This window comes from Diadema antillarum, unplaced genomic scaffold (genome assembly GCF_040938485.1).
Source record: "Diadema antillarum isolate AM-2024a unplaced genomic scaffold, OU_Dant_1.0 scf00000137, whole genome shotgun sequence".
NCBI lineage: Eukaryota > Metazoa > Echinodermata > Echinoidea > Diadematoida > Diadematidae > Diadema > Diadema antillarum.
In genome coordinates, this window is record NW_027271026.1 from 563,122 (window position 1) to 583,820 (window position 20,699).

Consider the following 20,699-nt stretch of genomic DNA (forward strand, 5'->3'; position numbering starts at 1 on the left):
CCAAATGTTACATATTTTCTCTTTAATGCATCTATAGTGTCCATTTCTCTTCTACCTCTCTCTCTATCTCCCCCTTTCTTCTGTCACTTACTGCCTCACATCCTATCCAGAGCATTAGATTCAACTGTTGCACATCGCCCATGATAAAAAAAGATGTGCACTGAAATTAACAATTTGGCGGGGGTGGGGGGGGGGGGGGGGAGGGGGACAAAAAAAAAGGAAAATCCAGGAGCATGGTGGTGGGGGTGGTAGTGGTAGTGGGATGATTGGTTGGCAATCTACGCCAATTAATGATTATTCAAAAAAAAGAAGAGAAAAAAAATGGTCGGGTATAGAATCCAGCGCCCGAATTTCAGACCTTGGCTTTTGATTAGTTTGCAAATTGAACACATGCAGAGACTGCTTTGACTCCTCTGCTTCTGCAAGGTTGGCTATCGATAAACCCTTTTAGTGCCGAGGAGTAAACTGTGCAACAAATTTCACATGCATTCCTATGGGCAGGAAATTTGATGTGGCACGCAGAGGGTTAATGCATTTCACCTACAGTAGCTACCACCTCTCACTCTCATTTACCACTTTCTTTTGTTCTCCCCCAATTTACCTCTCTTGGACAAACTCTTTCCCATTAGACCCCCCTCTGTGCGCATACACGGCTTTGCCTGTTGCTACGTTTTCTTACACTCGACAGCACCATCTGCATGAATTCTAATGGCTGCACCACACGGTGACACAGGTTAGCCCCATTCCATTATCTCATTGCCCCCATTGACATACTACTAGTCTACACACATAACATACAAGAATTTCTCATTGCAGAGTTTGACAGACTTCTGCAGAATAATTCTTTCTTCATTTTTTTCTCTTCACTTTTTCAGCTCACTCATCAGTCTGTTGTTGTTGTTTTTGTGTCTCTCCCTGCTTCTAATCTCTTTGAGCTTGACATTTTTTACCTTCATTCCTCCATCACTCCCTACAGCGAGCTTTGCTATTGTTGGCGTGAATGTTGACGTCCTTTTCTCATCTCGATCTTGCTGATGAGAATGGGCGTATCAAGGATAAAAGTGCTTAGAAACTTTGCTACAATGGAGGTCACTAGAAGGTCAAATAACCTTTCAAATTGCTCCATGAACATAAATCTTACCAGGGCCCTGTTGCATACAACTTGAGATTAAACATCGGTCTCTGAATATTTAATGCTGACTGCTTGATACCTGACTTACAGTATGTTTACTAACATTTTTTTTTTTTTCTTTTTAACGCAGCAGGGCCCAGGTATGAGAAGTAATGCTTTTGGTTCCAGATAGTGCACATCTTTGATGATTCTTACATGCTTCTTTCTACTGCATACTGTACACTGCACACATCAAACTTTTTGTAGTAACAGCAGTGAGGAACACATGTCCAGGTTTAGTTACACACAAATTTGTCACAAGAGGAATATAAAAAGGTTTCATGAACCAACAGATGGAGGCTTACTGCTTTAATTTATTCTAATCTCAACATTGTAATAAACACTGTGGGGCTGAAACCACACAGATCCACCTCTAAATTACATTAATTACTACTCTCTTTGAATATTTAGGAAGATATGCACTGTGAGACAAGGGTGTCCTAAAATATGTGCACATTTGAAATGGCATTTGAAATAACATGCCCGGCAGATGACCCCGTATCCCACGTTTTGTTTACTACACCCTGGTCACTCATCGCTGCAGCTTCAAGCCCTCATAATCAACAGTTGCTAGTGGATGAAGGCTGCGCCTATCTACATTAATTATTTTTGCAGCGAGCAGAAATTCAATGTCACCAGTCGCGCTTCAGAAAGTACACTGCACATGCTAGATCTCCCCCCCCCCCCCCCACCACCCCACGACCCCAAGGACGCGTATGTCAAAATGCGTGGGCTGCATTTACGCTGACATTGCTACGTGAATCACACAGGTGTCTGCTACTATATATTCCTTCAATCAATTCACTACACAATAATAAATCATCACGTTGAGAACAATAAGGGCACAAATCAACCCCACAGACCTTCCATGGTTGAGATGGCTTTAATGAAAAAGAAAAAGAAAAAGAAAATCATCATCCATATTCCACTAAATGGGAATATAACTGACTTCTACAACTGTATTTTTGTGTGTGTGTGTGTGTGTGTGTGTGTGTGTGTGTGTGTGTGTGAGTCTGTCTGTCTGTGTTTAAGTCTGGGTATTTGATGCCTTTCTGTGCCATCTCAACACACACACACATACACACACATTAACATTAACATTAACATTAACATTGACATTAACATTAACATTAACATTGACATTGACATTGACATTAACATTAACATTAACATTAACATTAACATTAACATTAACATTAGCATAACTTAGTATATGTCTTCCTCTCACACTTCCTCTTACTACCTAGCTCTGTGTTTCATTCCCTCCTAATAACAGCTTTCAAAACCAAGCAAACAAACAAACAACAAAATGGTTACATCTTTGATATCTACACAATGTGAGATGTATCACAAAGAACTGTAATAAAAATATGTGAAAATCTCTGAAACTGCTAATGTTCAAGCATATTCTATAATTTTTTGGGGGGACCATTTTTTAATTGGAGTAGAGTTGGTTAGATTGGGATGTCATTTCATGACTTGAAAATGTAATGTGACAATAGTCAATCAATAGGTAGGTAATCATTTTCAGAATGATAGAAATGATGCCCTTTCACTCACTAAAACTACACTGACATACACACACACATATATACATATACATAATGTACATATACATACATTATTTGACTTTTTTTTCATTTTTTTTCAAGTTTTTGCATTTCTGACTTCTTTGAATAAAAAATACCTTGTACACAAACATAACCATGAAATGGTATATTGTACAAACTGACACAGTGACAAAGTGATGATTATAAAGCAATTCTGAACCATGAGTGAATTTTTTTACAATGATTTTCTTCTAGATATTTAAACAATCATTTCATCTCGTGAGCAGAAACTCTCGGATACTGTCTTCTCATATCTGTTGTTAAACTCGTCATAATTTGCACAATGATACCCAAGTAATCCCGTGTAAAAGTATTTAGCATCCGCTCTACGCTGTCACAGAATATCATTGAAACGATCAAACATGCTGGACAGGTATTCTTTCCCTTCTGCAGCCAACAGGCAATTTGCGGAAAGCACAAATGCCCAGAACTGATCCAATCTATCGTAATTGATGTGGAAAACAGTTTCTACTTCTCCCATTCAAAACTAGCCAGGATGAAGGAAGAAATCACGGCATCCATGAGGATTTGTCCTGAAACTATTTTGGGGGTGAACTAAATCAACCCAATTTCCCCGCCAATCTGCACTTGCGCAGCTCGACGTCTGCAGTATGAGATGTGAGCCGCGTGATTCCACAAATCATGATATTCATAAATTTCAGTTCGCGAATCAAATCAATGCAGCCAAAATTGGGGCATAGATCATAACCGGGGAGGGCACGCCAGCAAAATGAATGCTAAGTAATAGCAATGATGGGAAAGAAGCGGGCACTTCCTATGAACCCCCCAAAAAACCTAATAAAATGTTCATATTTGCTGAAAAAAAACCCACAGACAGACACACACTTACACACACACACACACACACACACACTCAAATAAATAAAGAAAAAAAGCTGCTACCGTCGAATGGTGCTCAGATGAGGGAAGGGGCTCCGTTACATCCCAGGGGATAAACTAGCCCGATGATATCCACCTATTACATCGGCTTTGCCTCCTGCCGACTAATAGTGCGCTGATTTAGGGAGATTTATTGATACTCCCAGGGGGGAGAGAAATTCGCTCTGTTTCTAACCCCGGCAGCGCTGCCAAATCATCCCTTACAACGAGGCAATTTGAGGAGGGGAAGAAAGAAAGGAAGAAAGAGATGCGTAAATGGGATTTGCTCCGGCTTTGTCAGCCAGCATTACAACCTCAGTGGCCAGCCAAGAGGGGGGTGTCGCTGGTTAGAAGCGATTTTTCTTGATGATTCTCCTCTGGATAAAGGGAAAATTGTTCAGCCACACATTTGTCTGGTGGCCATCCCATCCCATCCCCCCCCCCCCCCCCCAAAGGCAAAGTTTGTATTTCACCAACTTGCATTTCCCCAGAGCACCATTTCTATGTTTTGACTACGTACTTGACTTGTTTGCGTCAATCGTTTCACATGAATCCCACGTCAATGTTTCAAGCATTTCAAGGGGGACGAAATAAGAGTTTGCAAGGATGCAAGAGGTTGTAGAGCCTCACTCCTGCTCTAAACAAAGGGACTATAAGGAAGGGCTGACTAATAAAAAAAGACTTAATGTCCTTTAACAGAATGCATTTTGCATTGAAGTACATTTTCATCGCCTGAGCCACTGCCAAACCCAATGAATCAAATCAATACATATAGTATGACATGTAGAATACTTCAGAGGAGCACTAGAAACCTGCCTTCATAGAATATACACATTTTTATTGCGACTGATTGACCTACATTGATGTAAATAAGCATGGATCATTAAGTGCCTTAGTTGTATAGCCATGATTTTAAAAAAATACATATCATGGCTACTTCCAGAACACTGAGGAATCAGTGCTAATTGTACTTCCATTTATCAATTTGGGCAATTTGTCAATTAGTTGCATTGAAAACGGGAATTCATTGAATTGAATGTACACATTTATGATCAAGTCATGAAAAAAAATCAGTAAGTTCACATCTTATACTGACAGCAAGCACTGTTCACTGTGTCAACATTGAAAGCTCTCTCTACAGACCTTTTGCACCTTTTTCCTCCGTTTTCTTTAATATCAACCTTCCCCCCACACACAACTTGAATTCATCAAGCATTGAAATCTAACATCATTATCAGGGTACAGGGGGCATGTCACCTTGCACTAAAAATGAGTGTACACGATAGATCATAGCAATGTATGCATGTACATGAATGCATGTATGAGAAGATAGAGTTGCATACATACAGATATGAAGCATAAACATATAAATAGGGGGTAATTTTGTGTGCCCTTTATTGTTTCAACAGGAAAATGTGCTTTATTAAAGTTCCAATGATAAAAAAAAAAATACTGATACCTCATCTCACAGCTAGGGTAAATGGCCAGAGTTAGCAATTTGAAAGTATGAATCCAAACCTAATGTCTCTTTCTGAATCACTGTTTAGCATCATGGAGTTTGGTGTCATAAAAATGATTCCAAAACATATTAAACAATACAAATATTTCTGTTGATTGCCTTCCCTAATTAAGCTTTCCAAATCTGCCATAACAAATTTATTTTGACAAACATTCCCACGCATATTCCCATCACTTGACATGGAAAACATAAATTTTTTGAGCACCCAAGCAAATATTACACACAATGCAACACAACACCCCTCATAGATGACAAATAATGTTCCTTTGACTTCATTAGCTGGGATAATTAATGGCTCCAAGTGCAAATCATCTCTCGCCTGCGACTCCCTTTCCCCTGGTCCATCGACAAACGTTTAGTTTTTATACAGTTTGAATCTCAAGGACTGGATTTTTCTAAACAAAATGTCAAAGCACTGTGCGGGCTCTGGGCTTCGTGACAAACTTTCGCTACACAAATTAATGATTGATTTCGCCACGACCCTGGATAAGCCCCCGGGAGAGTGGCTCGATGCCAAATATCTCCGTCGCTGGGGAGGTTGCGCAAATCACACTAACCGTTGTCTCTCAATCGTTCTTGCACTCTCTCATTTTCTCTTTCTCTCTTTCTTTCTCTCTCTCCCTCTCTCTTTCATATTCTCTGTCATCACTCTCTTACTTGCTCTAATGCTTTCCATATATTTCTATCTCTCTCCCTATTTCTCTTTCTTTTCCTCTCTCATATATTCCCTGTTATCATTTTCTCACAATGTTTTCCATCTATTTCTCTATCCCTCCCTATCTCTTTCTCTCTCCCCTCTCTCTCATATATATTCTCTATTATCATTCTCTCACATGCACTAATACTATCCATTTATTTCTCTATCCCTATCTCTCTCTTTTCTTTCTCAAATACATTCTCTCTCATCATTCTCTTACTTGCTCTAATGCTTTCCATCTATTTCTTTCTCTCTCTCATATATTCTCTGTCATCATTTTCCCACTTGCTCCAATGCATTCCATCTATTTCTCTACCTCTCTCTCTCTCTCTCTATCTCTCTCCCTCTCTCTTTTCTATCTCTCTCATGGTATTATATTCTCTGTTTGCATTCTCTTTATGCTTGCTCTAATGCAGTCCATAATATCATTCTCTTGTTTTCTCTCTTGCTTTTTTGTGTTCATGCAAAAATCCATAACATTTATGTTTTATTTCAATACCAAACACAAGATGGATACCTATTTCCACTAATTATTTTCTCTTGAAATATGTACAATATGTCAAGATAGCAAATGTAATGCTTCACTTTTTTTCTCTCCATTCCTTCTCAAGAACCTTTGCATTTTAATTTTTTGAATTTATCTGCTAACTGTAAAAGGAAAACCTGGTACGTTGACCACAGTTGGTGGATGTCATCTAGAGCATGGCTACCCTCCAGTTCATGAAAAGATAAATTACAATCTCCTTTTATCAGCTGAGAGACATGTGTCTTTTGACATCGCTGAGAAATACGGAAGATCCTACCTAGCAACCATGATATTCCCCGGAGGGAGAACATTTTAAAATTTGAACCCCTTGACTGAATTCAAGTATAGTGCTGGTGAAGATGTTCAAAGCTTCAACAAAATTTAAGAAGAAATTATGGCTGGGACACAACTGGTAATATACTGTGTGGCATATGTGTCTTTGTAGTCAAAGATAACAGAATGCAAAAATAATGTTTACCTGAATATTACTTTCTCTTATCTCTTATTGATCATGATCTTATCTTTGCATGACAAACACTCTGTCTGTATAAATCTTGGGGCTGAATGCTGAATGATAATATAAGACAACTTGATGATAGCTGTTCTTTTTAGCCATGCTCAAGTCATAAAACAGAAAATAGAAAAAAATAACTATAATATATTGATGAATATCTAGATGAATGCAACAAACGATGGTGATAACAATGATGACGTCAATCATATCAATATCAATCATATCCATTAACTCATTGAGGACGGGCTGATTGCTGCAACACGCATTACCCATAGACCCTTGCTCGAGTATACTCGGGACTCGTCCTCAACGGGTTAAAAATAAATCATCATAATCACCGTTATCATAGTATGATGGCTGATTCCTATGCAGGATTAGACGTCACTCTTTATCAGTACCAAAGGACAGGCCTAGTCTCAGTCATGTCTTTACTACGGCAACTGCTTGCTGTAAAAATTTTACACTTCCCACCCTCGCTTGAGATATAATTGCTGTTGTTCACAATGGAAAAATTGAAAGTTTGAAAGTTGAATTCTGATGTTAAGCAAGTGGGAATTCCTTGACATATGTCACAGCAATCAAAGAGTTTTAACCCCAGCCCCCCCCCCCCCCCCCCCGGAAAAAAAAAAATGTAAATGGGCCCCCCGAAAATGACAGGGGTGCAGTTTCTATCGTGCCGCACACACAATGCAAATTGCCCGAAATCATCAATGTTGTGGGCTTGACATCCCGGCGCAATTTGAGCCCCCCTCCAAACTGGAGCAACCATAATTAGATAACGGATTCCCAGGGAACCGAACTGGGACAGGTTGGGCTCTCATCCTCACAGTGTCTGCCAGTCCCTCATAAAAAAAAAAGGACGTAAATAAAGAATACATAAAATACAATCAGCTTCAACTTTTTTACAAAAGAAATAACAAATAAAGTTGGGTTTTGCCCTTTTATTTCAAGCCTCATTATAGGGTATTTACTGGTTAGGTAAAATCAGTCATATAATTTGCCAGATTATCATCATTTTAAAGTAATGACGGTTGATGAGTAAAGACGACACAGAAATGAAGCACACAGGGTGGATGACTTATCAAGCTGCTTCCTCTCTTGTACATGACTTTTGCACATAGATATTTTTCATTTCCTTCATTCCCAATGAGAGAAAAATCAGATACTAGTCCCCAATCTGTGCATTTGTGGTTGATGGGATGTGATTACAACCAACTGCAATCATTTCATAAAACAATACCCAAGATTGAAGGTGAATTAATATAATGATCTGCCAACACAATCTATTGTTAACCAGTCAAGTACATAAAGAATTACACGATTATCCAGCTTAATCTATATAATGAGAAAGAATTGAGCAAAGATGAAATTAGAATAGTGTAAAACATTATATAGATAATGACTGGCGGGGGAGGGAACATACCGAATGTTCCACCCGAAGGGTTTGAAATGCTATTGAGCATTTCAAAATAGCATTTCAGACCCTGAGGGTGGAACGTTTGGTACATGTTCCCGACAACAAAAGTCATCATCTGTTATATTATATGGGTTTAAATAAATAGTCAAATACGTCAAATACGTCAACGTCAACCACCAGCACAACGCACTCGATTGCTCGCGCAGAGCCAAATTCACTGTGCACGGGTCCTTCTGTCATTTGTTACGTGAAAATGTTTTCTCATGAAAGAACATTACAAAAATGTTCTGCCCATGGGCGAACATAACGAATGTGCCTCCATCACGTGACTGTGTTTAGCCAATCACTATCCGGTATTTGACTAACCCATTTAATATAAAGAAATATATGAATGGAAATATGAAGGCGTAAAATGTGATATAAATCAAAATCATAGTAGTCTATCAAGAACATTATGAGAATCAGTTACGAAAGTGATACTGCTCCACTTTGCTTTTACTTCACATTTCCATGCAAAGATGCTTCAGGTAAATGATCTTTTCTTTGCCACCTTACTTTTTTTAAATGATCGCTCCTATTGATATACATTTGTATTGCACAGTACATGCTGAAAGGAATTTCAGCAATGGGTTTAGTCAGAGTTTCTGCATATATGAAACAAAACAAAAAAGTTTTTAAAACATCTTTGTCAATTCTTCAACAAAATAAAGAAAAAAAATCATATCACATGATATTGCTACCTTGTATAAAAGTCCAAGTAGTACAAAAAGAAAAAGAAAAAAGAAAAATGAAAGGTCGCAGCAAGTGTGCTGACTGTGACAGAGAGTGAGGAGACATTGACTGATGTACAAATGATAACCTTGGCAAACTGGTGCAAGGACCCGTAATCATTAACCACAAACAGTGTTACTAAACCTTAACCTGGAATTTTTTAGTCTAATGAGACATGTATCATTGAGAGCATCAATACAACATTGACCTATATAGTCAGTTATGCTTTATTCACCATCTAAGCTGAATGCACAACTTTTTTCTTTCTCTCCACTTTGAGCTTAACATCATACTCATGATGATATACACGTGTATGAGGTGGGTAACACCATAGCAAGAGATTAAGCTGATGAGAAGGTTGCAAGAAAAACGAAAGGAATTATAAACCCACTGAGGACGAGTCTTGAGTATACTCAGGCAGGGGTTTATGGGAAATGCGTGTAGCAATGTAATCAGTCCGCCCTACGGGTTAAGATGTCATTTGACATCACTGATGGTTTCACAAATTTGTGAATCTTCTACACTGTCCAGGGAAAAAGTGTCATATTTCTACTACTTCTTGGAATATGCTTGTCTGGGAAAATACTTTCACTGATCCTCACATATAGTAGTCTAAAACTTAACAATCATCTTCATCGGAGCACAAGCATTCCCAAAACTTCAGATGTCCCTTTCTATTGCCCCCTTTCCCTACTCCCATGGAAACAAGATAATAATGGAGAGGCTTCCTGTGATGCCCTAATCATATCGTGTGTCAATGTCATGCTGCCATTTGGCCCTTCTGCAAACAGGACAAATTAACTTGAATACCCATCTCCCAAAAAACAACAACAGCACCCTAGCTTGACCACTAGATTAACCTCCTTTTCACCCCATCTCCAAGTGAGTGGGCACAGCTTGATACATACATCCTGTGTGTATTTTATGACAGACATCAATAGCCTTAAAAATATTTGGCTCTCTGGAAATGTGGGTGACAGCAATAAACGGCATCACTTCATACAATTAGCTAATTATGGCGAGATTTTAAACGCAAATGCGGCTACGAAAATATGAAAATACAAAGGGCATGATTATACCGCACAACGGAGACACTGGTGCAGTAAAGCACAATGAAAGTCACCTACATTAGGGATGAAATGAGTCAGTTACAACTGGGTAACACACCCATCTTTGTATGTCAAATCTCATCACTCATAAGTGCATCAAATTGGCAATCCTAACCCAATTTCAGAGAAATTATGGCACTGCGGTCCACACAGACATGAGGCAAGAGGGGATGGAGAAGACAAAGATGTGGCCAACTAGCATTTTCACAGAGGGAAAAGATACGGCAGATATGTGCACTGGGAAAGGTCAGGACAATTGTGTCTCGTTAGTGCAGCAAGGAAGGGGAGTCATTTTGGGGTGAGAATTCAACAAATAGTGAATCTGCCGCCTGACTGCCAGAGACATTTTCCCCAACTTCCAGAAAAGGTCAGCCTCCCAACAGAGTAATTAGACCGAAGTCGGAGGCATCCATCATGTTTACAAGCTGGCCATGATGGCCAACCCTCTGAAGATCCCCCCCCCCCCTTGTAATCTTCATTCCTTCAATCCCACCCCCTCCTGTCCTCATCCCTTCCCCCTGCACCTTTTCTGCCCCCACCATTCAAGCATCTACAACACTGCACATGGGAACCCCCCGCCCCGATTTTCATTCCTTCAACCCCCCCCCCCCTGTCCTGACCTCTTTCCCTCCCTCCTCCTTTTCCAATCCTCTTTTTAAAGCTTTCACCACACTGCACATGGGAACCCCCCTCCCACTTTCATTCCTTCAATCCCATCCTCTCCTGTCCTCATCCCTTCCCCCTGCACCTTTTCTGCCCCCATCATTCAAGCATCTACAACACTGCACATGGGAACCCCCCCCCCCCCTCCCATTTTCATTCCTTTAACCCCCCCCCCCTCCTGTCCTTATCCCTTTCTCTCCCTACTCCTTTGCCAACCCCCTTCTTTCAAGCATCCACCCCACTGGACATGGGAACACCCCCCCCCCCCCCCTTACCACATCTCATTCCTTCAACCCCTCTCCTGTCCTCAGCCCCCTCATGGCCTTACCCCTTCCCCTCCCCACTCCTTTCCCAACCCCCTTCTTTCAAGCATCCACCCCACTGAACATGGGACCCACCCCCCACAACTCATTCCTTCAGCCCCCTCCTTTCCTCAACCCCCTCATGGCCTCACCCCTTCTCCTACCCACTCCTTTTCCAACCCCTTTTTTCAAGCCTCTACCCAACTGAACATGGAACACCCCCTCCCTCCCCCCCCCCCCTCCACATCTTCATTCCTTCAATCCCCCTCCTGGCCTCGCCCATTCCCCTCCCTGCTCCCTTTTCAACCCTTTTCTTTCAAGCATCTACCCCACTGAACATGCAATCCCCCCCATCTTCATTCCTTCAACCCCCTCCTGGCCTTACCCCTTCTCCTCCCCGATCCTTTTCCAAGCCCATCTTTCAAGCAGCAACCACACTGCACATGACACCCCCTCACCCCCGACCACCCCTCCCCCCCCCCCCCCCCCAGCATACTCCTACGCAATCGCAGCCAGAATGCAACTCACAAATGACAGAGCAAACAAGTTTGGAGCAGCCATGTTTGGACAGCAATGATTCAACCTATATCACATACTCTTTGCATTTGCATTTGCATAATTTGGGGAGAGCAAGTGTCTAAAGATGTCACAAGAGGAATAGCAAAAAAGATTAAATGTCGTACAATCTACTCCTGGTTAAGGTGCCTCGTGAAATATCTGTAAATGGTACTGTATGTACTGAACTGATGAAGCACATTACTTATATCACTAGTTTGGTTCCTTTTTAATCAAATTCAATGATAGCGAGTAAAATTTTTACCTTGTAAACATGCTACATACCCTTGCTAAAGGAAACAAGTAAGCGATAAATCTTTTTCGTTGTTAGCAAACAGTGCCTGCAAAATTGCGGCAAGACATGAGATTAATTTTGTGCCTATGTACCTTCAGCATACATACTTTTCCAATCAATCTGATCGAAGGGGTTTTCCAATTATGAGACAAAGATGAAATGTGTATTAATATCATAGTTTTGAGTTGCCAAGCATTCAAACAAAGATCTACATGAAAATCTCCTCCCTGACTGCAAACTGCATACAGCATTCTGTCAATCAAGCACACAACACTCTATACTTTCCTATGCAAGAATATGAAAATATATTCATGCACAATGAAGGAACTTATTTCAAGGTGAAGCTAGACACCACCTCCCTATTATTAAGAAAACACAAGCCCAAATATAAATGTGGATTGAGTGAAAGCAGCAATATTGGTATAACAGGTCAATGAAAGTTTGAGGAAAATCGAGCAATAAATTCAAAAATACAAATCTTTAAAGTTTTGGTGCCGTCATCACTGTAAAGGAGACTACCACAGGTGATGACATCATTATGGACAACAACCAAGAAAATAAAACAAATTGAACACATTTTCACTTTCCAAGCATAATGAAAGAGTACTTGATATACTTCTTTCAGAAAGAAGGGGGAATAATCACTCTGTAACATATGCACTTACAAGTCAATGGAATGTGTACTTTTCATTAAAAAATTAGATTTTGTGGAATTCACCTTATTTTCTCTTTATATTGTTGTCCAAACTGACATCATGAACTGTAGTGGTCTTCTTATCCAGCAAAGAGGGCACATCGAAACTTTACAAATGCATAACTTTTGAATCGATTGTCAAATTTTCCTCAAACTTTCACTGATGTGTTCCGCACGTAAATGTTGCTGCTTTCACTCAATTCATATTGATATTTGGGCTTCAGTTTCCTTTTCAATCGTATGTTTCAGGGGTGAAGCCATTTAGATTACAAATGTGCACCAAGAACTGAGCAAAACTCCTTTGGAAAACACTTCTTGATTGAGATGAGCCAAATGTGATTGGAGGAACATGTATTGGAGCAACACGACTAACCCTTTCTGTCCCAGGGACTTTGGACAATCTGCACAATGCTATGAAAGTTTACTGTGCCAATAGACCACTCAAAGCATACAAAGGTTAAGCTTTAATTTTTACTTTCAAATTAAAACAACAATAATAACTGATTGACATGAAACATTCAATCATCCATATAAGCATCCATTGAAAATAATTTTGACCTGAATAACAAAGATGCTTAAGTATGAGATCAATGGAAAGCTAAAGGGGAATAGAGGTGGTTTCCAATACAAGATCTCTTGTTCTATACATTTGTATTTCACTGACACCATATGAATCATAAAAGTTTAAAGACGTAAAGGTAAAGTCTGCTTGATAGAAGGAGCTATTATATACCAAAAAGATTTGCATTAAAGGGACTGTACAGTACTGGTTGAGGTGGGGATTCATGTTTTGAACATTCTTAGGTGAGATAGTGAGAAACATCTCATGAAATATGAAAGAGCATGTAATTTTAAGAAGGATTCAACGTTTATTTGATGAAAATTGGTGTTCAAATGGCTGAGATATCCAAAAAAGTTATAATAATAAAAGGCGACATGCCCCACCTTTATTAGGATCTCTTTGTTTCACCTTGTTTTTGGATATCTCGGCCATTTCAAAACCGATTTTCATCAAATAAACTTTTGATACCCCTTAGAATTGCATGATCTTTGACATCTCATAGAGTGCTTTCTGAATATCTCGCAAAACGTTAAAAGCAAAATTCTCACCTCGACCAGAACTGTACACACCCTTTAAAGCTCGGTATCCAATTTGAGAGCTGTTTGAAAGTTTGTCAATGTTGAAACCTTCTCTTGCAAAAGATGACATAAAATATTCTAACTGGTTCAATATTTGGCTTTTCTCTCATTTTACTCTCTTTTGTAAAAAATTCCTATGAAACTGAAAAAAAAAGCCACTCCAGGCCATTCCATAAGCACTTAACCCATTGAGGAAGGGCTGATTTTGCTACAACATCCATTTCCCATAGACCCCTACCCGAGTATACTCGGGACTCGTCCTCAACGGGTTAAAATGCTCGGAGAAGCTTTAAAACACAATCAAAGGAAATAAAAAGACCCCCTCAAAGAAAAAAAGTAATTCATCTTTGCGGTTCTCAAAATGAAATCTATAGTGTCCCTACTACAATATCTTTGAGGCATAGGACCTTTTAAAAGGTTACACTGAGTGGGTATAAAAAGCAAGTCACACACTACTCCTTGCAGTCAGGTAAAGAGTTACAAAGAAAGAGAAATAGGGCAAAAAAAAAAAAAAAAAGAAGTCCTTCAATTCAAACAAATAATTCAATAACTCTGCCTGCAAACAAAAGCTGGAAAAAGCTGCCTCTGAACAAATTTTGTTGGAATTCAATTCGATGATGCGGGGAGAAGGATTAATTAAGGTCCCGCACGTAGAGCACTGGCTGAGCCATGGGCGAGTCACCCTTGATATTAACTGATTACCATCCACCTACCCCTGTGGTAATGGCACGGAGCAGCTCATAAGGCCCTCTTCTGCCGGGGCAGCAAAAACAAAGCCAACTCACGAATACTACCCCCCCCCCCCTTTCCACAGCGAAATAGTCACTCATTAAATCTGTTTCTATCGCTGCTCATTCCACACCCAACTGACTGACTGTTTAGATACTGAACGGGCATGGAGACCCTAGGGGTGCTGGGGAACGGTGGGGCGTAAAGGTCGTTCAACTCCAGGCGACGCATACATCCAGTGCACATAATGCTATAATTACCCGTTAATGGGCAATCATGTCACACCTTCACTGCACATTTTTTTTATTTGCACATTAACAGCCACCATACATTTGGCTAATGCATTCTATTATTCATAACTTGGAGGAAAAATAGCTCAAAAAACAAACCAATAAAACCAGACATTCATTATGGGCTAGTAAACTGCAGATGGGCATAAATGAAAGAATTCTACAGAGTGTAATCTAAGCGCTGAAAATGGAAAGGCATAAAACACAGACTCACCAAACCAACATCACCTTAATATGATAATAGCAATAGCAGCTGCAACAACAACATCATGCAATAGCATAAAATTGCTTCTTCATATGGGAAAAGTAAGAATCAAAGGAGACAAAGTCTTAATACAAGTAAAGAGCATAATTCACTGGAGGAGACTTCGCCATGACTACCATGACTCATGCGACTGGAAAGACTAATAAATGGCTTGCGCTCTCACCAAGAAGGCAACTCCACAGCAATTTCAGAGATGTCTTCAAAAAAAGGAGATAATCTATCCGTCCGGAAGTTGTGGAGACGTCACCGGGACGTCTCTGAGAAGTTTCTGCAAAGTCGCTGAGACGTCTCATAGACCTCACAAATAAAGTTGGTATCTGCGACTTGTTTCTCTCTTAACTCCACGTAGCCTTGGCTACATTCTAGGAGACATCAAGGAGACATCACCGAGACATCTCCACCACCCCTCCATGACATCATCACCAGGTAGCCAACTACTGTATACGCCATATATTTAGCGAGTCTACATTTTCGCGAATCGGGACTTCCTGATGATTTTGCTAGTGGTTAAATTTGTGATCGTGGAGTACTGCACTGAACTGAGAAATGTGTACCTGTGTGTCACATTCATATCGGGATCAGAGACATTATTTTCATGTCTCTTTAATTTCGCAAATAGCACCTGACTCGCGTAATTTGCAAAAATAAAAACCTCGCAAAATATTTGGCGTATACAGTAGTCTCTGGCGCAATGAGAAACCCACTTAACAGGATTACAATTATCTATCATCACGTCACAAACGTTTCAAAGTTTCAGCTGCGCGGTCACACTACACAGGACTACGCATAGTTTTGCGAAAAATAAGAACTTTCCCAGTGCATGTGGGAAGTTTTGCTGGTTACTCCTCAAGAAGTTTGCAGTCTCACTGCCCAAAAACTATGCAAAGCAAAATATCGGGTGGTAAACTATGTGTACTTTTGCATAGTGTGATGTCACCTAATGAGAGCAGAAAAGGGTCCAGGTACTTACAATCTTTGATGTTGAGCTCCCCTCCCTGCAGCTGATTATCAAGAGATGATTGTCTCCTCATTTTCAACTTCTTGACCTGTCCAAGGAATCAAGTGAGGGTATTGAATGTTAATAATAATGATAATAATAATCAACATTTTTACCGCGCTTAATACAGTTTCTAAGCACCTTACATATATCATAACTATACCAAAACATAATCTTACATATTATTCAACATAACTACAAACTCTACAATAATTTACATTACTCAATAATTATACTTAAGCAATAATCAAATACTAAAATTAGCATACTTAATACACACCCACAAAAAGAAGAAAACGTAACACACAAAAACATACGATCATACTAATTTCAACTTATACTGACTTCATAAATGTGTCTTCAGGAGGGTCTTAAACGTATCTAGCAAGGGTGAAGATCTGATGTGAAGGGGGAGTTTGTTCCATAGTTGAGGCGCGGCAAAGGCGAAAGCACGATAGCGGGTACGTGGTACGGGTCTAGGGCTACGTTGGAGATGGATTGAACGGGAGGATCGCAGGACACGGGATGGATTCTTGGGAGCTAATAGTTCAGAGATGTATCCAGAGGCTAGACCGTGCTTGACTTTGTAGGTAAGGGTTAGTACTTTGAATTGTATTCTTTGAACCATGGGGAGCCAGTGAAGGGAGCGAAGGATGGGGGTGATGTGGTCGGATTTCTTGGTGCGAGAGACAAGATGAGCTGCTGTGTTCTGGATTTTTTGCAGGGGGGCAATAATATGGGCATATAGGTGGTTGAAATTGGGGGCATGAAATCAACTATTCCCTTCAGCCTGAAGTCCTAAACCACCCCATAGTACTAAACTGACGTCTTTTGGTTGGTGGCAGTATACATGTAAAGTCAAGGCTGGCATCCGTATTATGACAGACGACTCTTGTCTGATACAACCACAATGCAATCATCTATGGCAGCTCAGACAATTTGTTCACACTATTAGTATTTGAATTCTTTGGCTCGTGCGATCATAACTGGTCATGTAAAATTTTGCTTGATTACTTTGCAATGCATAAAACAGATGTGGAGTGCTTTTATTCAATGCATTGTGGATACTATTATCCCTCAAGATCTAAGCTCCATGCAATGACCTTTGGAGCAAGCTCCTCAGGTTATAGCATGGAGTTGAAATCCCTACGGGCAATAATCTCAACAATTCCCTGAGAAACAGTCCATATCGGTATAATATAACATATGCTGCAGTTAGGTTCATCAATATATACTGTCCAAGCTAGGACTATATTGTACAAGTAGAAGAACTAATTCAACACACAAACACACACACACACACACACACACACACAAATATGAATAGTACCTACATGACACTGCAAAAAAAAAATGGTTCACAGTAATGTGCATAAAGTACTCATTCACACTTCTTCCACTTGTGAGCAGCTAGTCTACTTCTGCAAACTCAACAACATGACGTGGCAATATGTGGATCTCTCACACGAAAGGAAAAAGTAATGCACCTTCTTTTCCTGCATCAACGTACGTGATAAATAAGCAAGACATGTGCATACACTTGCTCAGCTAGAGGTACTGAGCACAATGTGATTTACAGCAGCCCACTCAGCATTGATAAATGTGCATTATCTCTCAGTCCATGAAACAGGTCCCTTATATGTTTAAACAGTTACATGCATACACACTTCTCACACAGTAAAAGGAAATGTGAGAGCCCCATTAGCACATTTTAAATAGCCGATCAAGGCCTGAGGGAATTTTGCAGCAGGAATTGTCACCATATCATCAAATTGGTTCCTCTGAATTTCACTGCATATGAATCTGATATTGGATATAAGATTATGTATTAAATGGAATTAACTAAATTCATCAAATCTGCACAAAACGAGGAGGAAATTTTAAAACATTTGTCACTTTGAAAAGGAAACCGTCCCTCAAGTCTTGTAAAATGTGATACCAATATGAGAATCATTTTTATAATTTAGAAATTAAAATGCTTTTTCAGTTTTTCATCTGAAACAAGCAATTACATTTTTTTTTTCTACATACTGTAACTAACATTGAAAAATATAAATCATAACAATAAAAATATTAAAATGTAAAACAAAAAGTTAAAGCAAAAAGCTTCCAATATCTTGGTTGTATTCCAGGATGCTTTTGTAAGTTGAAAATGTAATACTGTAGAATTTATACACTAACATATATACAAAGCTATATACTATATACATATAATTATATGTACTATATACACCATATATTTCAATGGGTTTTAATGGGTGCGCATTTCACTATTCACAAATTTTAAAATGTTTCAGAACATCGGCTGAGAACCAGAAGGGCTTAATAGCAATGGGGGGGGGGGGTATTGAGTTATTGCTATCATGATGTAGAGCTCGATCTCCTCTACATAATGGTGACAATATTTTAAATCATTTTCATTTTCAGTTAAAATGTTAAAAATTAAAACGACAAGGGCCTTATCTCACCCTATATTTGGAACAATGCTTATAAATCTACCTACTTTTGATTGAATACACTTTTTATATCATGAAATCTAATTTGTTTCATCTTCATTCACACTCAAATCTTAGAACGCGATTAGTGGCATTAAGTGCCATTCTGATTCTCAGCTGACGGTATACACTTTACAAATGCAGCACATTATTGCTTGCAATCGATGCAATTGTTACATACCTCCAAGTACTGTTTGAGTTCCTCTGCTCTGCTCACACATCTGTCAGTTTCTTTCAGCATCAAGTCTCTCCTTCTGCCCTTCTGTTCAACTGCCAGAAAGTGAAAGAAAAAAACAAACAGACAAACAAAATTTACAAATTCACTGACTAATATCTGAGCACAAGTAAGAGTATATCATTTTTTGAATGCTCTTATAAGCCATTGAGGATGAGTCCCGAGTATACTCCGGCAGATGTCTATGGAAAATGCGTGTTGTAGCAAAATCAGTCCATCCTCATATACCATGTATCAAATCAATGGAAGAAGACCACATTTTGATGAGGTAGCAGGTTAATAAAATGGGAAGACCAGAAGTTTTTTTTTTTTAATTATTATTATCATTTTACATCATGCAGTACTTAAAAGGGCGGTGAGTTGGCTCAGTCGGTAGCGCGTCTGCCTCACATATCCTAAGGACCCGGGTTCGAACCCAAGTCTGGACTGAGCAATGTTGTGTGTAAACATACCGTCCCCTCTAGCAAGAGGCAAAACACTCTGTCCCTCGGATAGGACATAAAATGGAGGTCCCGTGTATGAGAGAGTCACAACTCATGCACGTAAAAGATCCCACTTCATTCATTCATTGCAAAGAGCAGGGTGTTTAACCCGGTGAAGTGGTCCCACCTCACATCCAACTGGACCCCATGGAAGACCAGCTTAGCGTAGCTGAATATGGGCTATCCAGCCATCTTCTCAGATGGAAAAATGAACTAACAAGCAAACAAATAGATACTACCATGCATAGATTTGTCGAATTTATTATGGTTCTTGAACAGGAAACTCTGAAAAACCCAAAACAAATTACAATGTAACAAGTATGATGACATAAGAAGCTTACACACACACACACACACACACACACACACACACACACACACACACTTTTATGAAGGAAAGAAATAAGAAGAAAGAAAACAAAATCACATTTTTCTGTCTTCAATTTCAAAATGTAGTATTGTAAGCAAATTTTGTGTGTCATTACAAGAGAAACAAGGAAAAAAAAAAACAAGAATAGGGGAGAAAAAATCACGAGGAAAAAATAAGAAATACTAAAAAGGGGGAAAATCCCAAATGTAATAACTTGAATTTCCCAAGGCCCACAAAATATCTTTAGAAACTGAACAGGCATTCTTTTGTTTCATTGCCCCAAGGTATATGCCCTCTACATACACATCCTGCAGCTCCATATCACAAATTAAACACACCTTGTAGTTGCTACACATCATAACATCTGTTCAGTTTATAAAATAAACGAAAGTGATAATAGAATAACATCAAAGAGCATAGAACCATAATTGTATTAAAACAAACTGTGTCCTGTTTCACTATTCTTGAAGCAGTTGAAATTTTGCTTTTCTCTCTCTCTAAAAAACAAAAACAAAACAAAAACAAAAAAACAAGGAAAAGGCAAAATCACGTTTAAATTTGTTGATATCGAAGATATGCAGAGAGCAATACAGCATTATAAAGACAATTTTCTACACACAAAGACGGGATTTAATAAACTTGCTGCTAGTGGTATGCATCACATATTGAAAAAGAAACATGACAATGACTGGAACATTGAGCAAATAAATGAAAGAGAAGGAGAGAGAGAGAGAGAGAGAGAGAGAGAGAGAGGGAGAGAAAGATAGAGACAGAGAGACATATAGACGCAAGTCCTCACCTTGTAACAGAGGTAACATCCTGCCGATAGCTTGCTCATACAAGTCGAGTGCCAAGTCATAGTCTTCTCGACTATCCTGAAATGAAATATGGAAATAATGAAACAGGCGGTGAGCTACATCATTTTAAGTTGTACATACATTCATTGACTACATCATTTTCAGATCTTTGTCATA

At 39.3% G+C, this 20,699-nt stretch overlaps 1 protein-coding gene across 1 annotated transcript in view; it reads right to left on the bottom strand.

The window, feature by feature from the left end:
- Nucleotides 1-20,699, bottom strand: part of LOC139721036 (serine/threonine-protein kinase ULK3-like) — a 54,531-nt gene that overhangs the window by 17,535 nt on the left and 16,297 nt on the right. Inside the window, exons 11-13 of the mRNA XM_071632366.1 lie at nucleotides 20,525-20,600; nucleotides 18,820-18,908; nucleotides 16,117-16,192 (exon numbers count right to left, since the gene is read on the bottom strand). Coding sequence (XP_071488467.1) covers nucleotides 16,117-16,192; nucleotides 18,820-18,908; nucleotides 20,525-20,600 — 241 coding nt within the window. The remainder of the gene's footprint in view (nucleotides 1-16,116; nucleotides 16,193-18,819; nucleotides 18,909-20,524; nucleotides 20,601-20,699) is intronic.